The 6,892-nt window shown below is 36.7% G+C and overlaps 1 protein-coding gene across 1 annotated transcript; it reads right to left on the reverse strand.

Annotated features, from left to right (window-relative positions):
* Positions 1 to 602: 602 nt before the first annotated feature.
* On the reverse strand, positions 603 to 6,294 carry LOC145667539 (zinc finger MYM-type protein 1-like). Its single transcript, XM_081735013.1, has 4 exons — positions 6,088 to 6,294; positions 4,741 to 4,854; positions 2,020 to 2,849; positions 603 to 1,686 (listed from the first exon to the last, which is right to left on the reverse strand). The coding sequence occupies exons 1-4, from the start codon at positions 6,292 to 6,294 to the stop codon at positions 603 to 605; spliced, it is 2,235 nt and encodes a 744-aa protein (XP_081591139.1).
* Between the last annotated feature and the right edge of the window lie 598 nt (positions 6,295 to 6,892).

The raw sequence follows: 6,892 nt of genomic DNA on the forward strand, positions 1-6,892 counted from the left end.
TTAAGTGAGAAACCCACTATAGTTTTATAAAAAGATTACTTCATTTATTAATTTCTTTCGGGTACCTTAAACAGCGCACTGAGAGTGTCGAGTAGTGAAAACTGCGTATCAATATCTAAGAAAGTAACTTAAATTCAGGGCCGGCGGAAGGGGGAAATATCACCCGGGCAAAGAATCCATATGGCGCCCCCTACAACCCATTGGTATTATTGAGTTTAAATTTGCTAAGCTACCTTACAGATAGCTGCTTTTAAAGGATAACTCCTTGAACTCTGTAACTATAACTATAAGAATCAATTATCAAACTGAGTAAGATCTTAACTTTTGTCAGTTAAATACCCAGAGTAAGTTTTGGTTAACGATATACGAAACAATTGTTTACACATGAGCATGCAAATGCGATACAGCATTTATTTACATATATATACATAAACAACCTTGTTAACTGCGAAAGAGAACACATATATGAACAAAAGAACATAGAAATATATTTTGTAACAGCATTGTACAAAGATTTCGTAATACAAATAATACAACCAGTAATATAGTTTTATATCTTTATGCAGTTTTAATGCAAATTGTCCTTTGACTTGCTTACAATGCTAAGTAAAGTTAACTTTTCGTGCCTTTTTCTCTGCAAAGTCTTTAATTAAAGTATCAGTGTCAAGCTCACACAGAACATCACATTCAATAGACATCATAGAAAGGCCTACAAGACGCTCTTGCGTCATCGTTGATCGTAGGTAGTTCTTTATAAGTTTCAACTTGGATAAACTTCTTTCTGCTGAAGCTACACTTACAGGAATAGTTAGTAAGATTCTTAGAGCAATAGTTGCATTTGGAAATAACCCAATAAGGGAGTTCTTCCAAATATATGTAAGTACTTGCAACGGTTTGCTCCCACTTTCAGAACCGAGAAATGAAGGTAAAAGTAAGAGCTCTTGATATAACTGAAATCCGTCAATATCACAGTGATCTTTGTCTGTTAAAGATAGTTGTAAGTCCTTGCAACACTTTAGTAAATACTCCTTGTCCGTTATTGGATGGATGTCATACAAAAACCCAAATATTTCGCTGTGCTGCTTCAGTTGTTGAAATCTTTCATTCAGGGAACAGATAATTGTGTCTAATGTGCAAAAATAGAAGTTACATTTAAACGCACTGTATGGATCATTAATCGGTTCGTCTTCAGATTCATACAAAAATTGTCGTTTGACTTTTCTAGGTCTGAGTTTTGGTTCATTCTCAAATTGTGGTTGAATGTCGAGCTCTTCAGCAATTACTTTGGCATCAACCAAAATATTCTGGAAACCTTCATCACTTCGCATGTTCTCAAGGCGACACTTGGTTTTCTTAAGCAGATCAACTGCTTGCTGAATGTCCACTGATTCTTGTTGGAAAACATGGCTAACCACATTAACACAAGAAAGAACTTCATACCAAAACACCACAACACAAACGAACTTAAAATTCAGGATCTTCCTAGCCAGGGAACAAGCCTTATTTTTGCCCATAACGTCTATCTTTGAGTCCTTTGATGCTTCGAAAAGAGCATCGTAAATTTCTTCTAACTGGTAGCGAAACGATTTGACAGCATCAATACAACTCTCCCATCTAGTATCACTAAGAGGTTTCAAAGTGAAATTGGATATATGTTTTTGCAGAACAGACCAACGATATGTGGAACTAGAAAAATAATTGTATACTTCTTGCAATTAAGCAAAAAAATTTACAGCCTCACTACAGCACATTGCAGCATCATTCACAACCAAATTCAATGAATGGGAGCTACAAGGGACAAAAAATGCTCGACTATTTAGATCTAATATTCTTTTTTGAAAGCCTGAGTGCTTTCTTTTCTTTCATATTGGCACCGTTATCATACCCTTGGCCACGCATGTTTGAGAGGAATTTTCAGTTTTTCTAATTCTTCCAAAATAGTGGTAGTTAGTCCTTCTCCTGAAGAATCATTTATGCACAAAAATCTCAAAAAATGTTCTTCAATGGATGGTTCCTTACCCAGTTCTACCTTCACGAAACGAACAATTAGTCATTTGCTCTGTATGACTTACGTATGGTGTACAATCTAATATTACGGAATAATATGTCGCTTTCATTAGACCAGTCAAAATTTTATCCTTTATTTTTGACCCAAGGAGTTCAATTATTTCATTTTGAATGTCCTTGCTCAAATAATGTGCATGTGTCTCTTTACATGTTATTCGTCGCAAATGCTCAGCCATAGTAACATCAAACTGTGCAATACACTCAACTAGTTTGAGAAAATTGCCGTTGTTTCTTGAGTAAATAATGTCATTTTGACCACGAAATGCCAAGTTCTGGGAAGCAAGAAACTGAATTATACACAGCAGTCGTTTGAGAACCTCTTTCCAACGCTCAGTTTCATTGCGAATAATTGCTTGGTTTTCAGCGTTAACTGTTTTACCTGACTGTAATCGGCTTGCAAGTTCAAACCACGATTGGATAGCCTTCATGTGAGTCAAAGATCTATCATGGTCTGATAACAGTCCGGACATATGCTTCCAATCCGAAAAACCTTCACGAGAAGAGAGTGACATTGTAGTACCACCGAAAAGACGGCAAGAGAAACAAAATATTGCATCCTTAGTCACTGAATAAATAAGCCAACTACGAGCAACTTCTTCTCCATTGTGCAGACGTCTTTTGTAGTTACTTGTAGTAAATCGCCGACCCTCGCTGTTTACTGGGAACTCTCGTTTGGAGACTTGAACTGGACCTCGTCTAACAAGTATCTGACGCATTCTGTCCGTAATATGTTCTGGCCAATTTCCTGGATCATCAAGATCGATTGGCTGTGATTCCAACACCTGCAAAAAAAAAAAAAAAAAAAAAAAAAAAGTCAGTAGAAAATAATGTTAAATTTATTTTAAACATTGTCTTCTAACAAAGAATAAGTGACTAAAACTTGAATGTAATTTTTAAAATTGTGTTCATAATTTTTAAGGATGGTAGGCTTGCACCGAAGATGGGTAGGGTGGGGGTGGGGGATATTCAAGCAGCTAGATCATCCGGGGATAAACACAAAACTTAGAATGGCGCATGACCAATAAGCCTCCGATAGATGTGAGATATAAATAAATAAATAAATAAATACAGGTTTCGTGCGAATATAAGACGTCCACGTCATGTTCTTTTGTATACATAGGAGAATCTGCCCAGAATTTCTGAAGCCCTACCCAGGATTCTCGGTTTTAGCATTGAAGTGCTGTAATGTGGTTAAATGCCTTGACCCTGATTGGCTCCACAAATGCCTCTTACGAAGTTGAATTAGTAATGAACGACCAGATCAACCGGGATACAAATATGTTCGTGGCTGACTTAACCTAACAAATATGCAACTTTGAAAACAACATTTCTTTGAACATTGTTCTTAGCAAGTTTGTATTTCTTACTATCTGTATTTTCTTTAAATAATGCACATTATTATACACTAATTAAAACTAAACTCTGTTTTTTAAGCTCCGAAACACCACTGACTGTGTCCTTTTTTTCTTTCTCTTTAAATGTGGTGGGTTGGTATGTGATAAGTTAGTTGACTTGCATCGTAATGTTTTGGCGCTTTCTGGATTAGAGTTTGGTACTTTATTACTTGAAAAGCTTTCCGATTTCCTTGTGATGCTCAATATAAAAAGCCTTGGGGGATAGAATCCGCTAACTCTTGCATCAAATGTGAGTCTGCTAGTCATTCAACCACTAAGGCAATAAATATTACATATTATTATTTTTTTAAAAAAATGTTATCCCATATGTCTTCCGTCAAAGCAACTTGAACGGAATACAGTGATATTATGCACCTAGACACAAGAAATGAATTCCAAAAATTGAGTAAGTGTGACCCTAAAGATGTTTTTGATTGATTGTTTATATATTTGGCATGTTATAATTTAATTGGTGTCTCCACAGAACGACTGGTTAAGCTCATCGCCTTATAACTAAGGGAGCTCGGGTTCGATTCTCGGTGAGGACACAAGTGGTTCGGATCCCGCCCTTAGAACGTCATCATCATCCCATGGAAAGCAATGCAAAACCACCATGGTTTCACCTTGCTGAGAGACCTTCGCGGTCAAACACATGCCTCCGGGAAGAACACCAATCATCATCATAAATTAATTACTAATAGCAGGCAAATTATGAGCTTTCTTATATTACAGTACAAAAGCATATACAGTTTGAACCTCAGTATTTTCATTTTTCTAATAGATTAAGAAAAATAATTACAGTAAAATTTATGTGGCCAAAAAGTAAGTGAGACATAGTTAATTATTCCCACTAGCTAACTATATATATATATATACAGTGGCGGATCCAAGGGGAGGGCTATAGGGGCTATAGCCCCCCCCCCCTTGACGCTCAGGTATACACTGGATAAAATAGGCTTCAATCTTGCTTTACACTGGATAAAACGGCAAAATATGGTTTAGCCCCTCCCTTGATCATATTCTGGATCCGCCCCTGTATATATATATATATATATACAGAAGCTAGGCCGTCATGAACATATTGGTACAAGATATTTAGAAACAATTGTCGGTCTGTCGAATTTATAATTTATGCCTGTCGAATTGCAATGTACTCTAATAATAAAAGTAATTATGTTTCACTGCATTTCCTCTTATGTTTTACACAATGCTGTAATTGCGTGATATTCAACCAACATGCAATTGTATGTTTATTCAAATAGCAAAATGTTTAACTTACGTCTATTACAATTCCCTGTGGAAATGCTGATCCATCTTCGTTTCGTATGTCAATTGTTCCCGATTTCAATTGTTCTTCTTCCTCCTGCGAAATGCTCGTAATCGATCGATCTACCTGTGGAAAGGAAAAGAACTAATACGTTACAAATAAAGTTTATTTTCTTAAAAGAGAAAAATATATTTAATTTGTATTCTAAAGGTGAAGAAAATGCATAAATGATAAAATAACTGTGTATAAATATTGAATCTACATATTCCGTGTTCATTGTGAAAATGTACAGTTAAGAAAACAAAAAAAATGGGGCGATTCTTACAGAATCTAAGTAAGAATGACCTCATTTTTTCTTTTGCTAACTGTACATAAAAATTAAATTCTCTCCGTATTCATTAACAACTTTGTGTTGTGAACATCATCAAGAATCAGCGCATTCATAAAATAGATGCGAATGCATTCAAATTAGCTGCCGAGGCCCGAACACTTTTTTTAAAGTCACGTTAATCGTATTGGATAGAAACAATCTATATAGTCTTACACTGGTACATGTTACTTATTTACGATATGTTTATGAAATAATGGGTCTATTGCAAAATTTGTGATAGCGAAACTCCACGAGGATCTGTTAACGGTAACAATCATTCATTTTAACTCTTCAGAATTCTAGTTGGTAGACGATACTCCTACTACCACTACTACTACTACTATTACTAATAATAATAATAATAATAATAATAATAATAATAATAATAATAATAGTAATAATAATAATCACTGGCACGGCAGACCAATAGATTCTGGGCCTGCTCTAACGCCATCTGATAGCGAGTGGTAAAAATTCATCCACCTGGGTAACAGAACGCGGGTCAGCCGGTCGTGTCACTACCCGCCAACTGGCGTATTAGGAGCTTTGCAGGCCAAGTGACCGTCATATCTTTATTTATGTGACTCCCCAGTTTTCCTGCCGTTGAAAAGCGAAAAGTCCGGGGATTGAACCCAGGAGCACGTAGACATGAGTCCAACGCTTTAACCTCTAGACTATGGAGCATGGAGGCCCTCTACTTAATTAATAGATGAATGCTTGAAATACAGCTAAAGTTGGTTAATGCACATCTAACGAGTAAAAGTCTTATCGCTTTGGTACTTGTATCAAGCATCAGTGTTGGTATAGAATGTAATTATTGCTACTTGTATCAATTGGGAAAGAACTTTCTTTGAGCCTGAAGTTCGCCGCCTATGTGAGAGGCCGCCACTCTACCCACCCCAGCCTGCTAAGACGCAACGTGTGTAAACACCTTCTCTCTATTAAACGTAATAAAACGAAAATACGTTACGTAATGTAGGCCTACTTACCTGTACTGTGTTGTTATCTTCTGGAATATTTGTTGATTTCTTGCTGGTTTCCTCATTCTCTGGTTCTACGTTTTCATTTCCATTATTGTCTGTTTCAGGAGTACGAAAGAATTTCTTTAATGCTGCTGCCTGTTTCTCATTTTCAGCCGCTAATTGTGCTCTTCTTTTTCTGTATACATTTCCAGAGGGCTTCTTTTTTTCCGACATGTTGATAAAGAACACATTAACGCAACGATTCTTCTACTAAGAGTCGAAATTCAGGAGACAAAAGAAGAACACGCACACCATGAAGCCTGCACTACATGTACATGACTTCTGATTTATAATTTTCTTTCACGAGACATTTGACAGTACAAACAGGACTAATTTCTTTTTGGTTGCCGATAACTCAATATTGTTTGTGTGTATTGTTAGAGCGGCCGACATAACTTTGTCGCAAGGAGTGCAATTGTCGGCACCGCGGCGGTTGTAAGTGTCAGAGCGTGTTATTGTTGCTCAAAACTCCCAACTCTCAACAATAGCCTTTAGCTTTGTCAGTGGAGATTTTTTTTATAGACAAATAAGGTGAAGGGATGAAGGTATTTCCTTTATAGGAGATTCAAGAAAAAAAAACGGGGTTGTTATAAAGAGTAAGGCCTATGGCATGAGGTAGTAACCAATGTTGCTACACAATTTATGAAAAAGTTAATTTTTAGTTCACCGTTTACAATAATATAAATTTAGCAAGAATTTTGGCGCCCCCCAAACTCCCCTAAAATTTGGCGCCCCGGGCGGTCGCCCGGCTCGCCCGGCCCTTCCGCCGGTA

The sequence above is a fragment of the Thermobia domestica genome, chromosome 13 (assembly GCF_964235325.1).
Source record: "Thermobia domestica chromosome 13, izTheDome1.hap1.1, whole genome shotgun sequence".
Lineage (NCBI taxonomy): Eukaryota > Metazoa > Arthropoda > Insecta > Zygentoma > Lepismatidae > Thermobia > Thermobia domestica.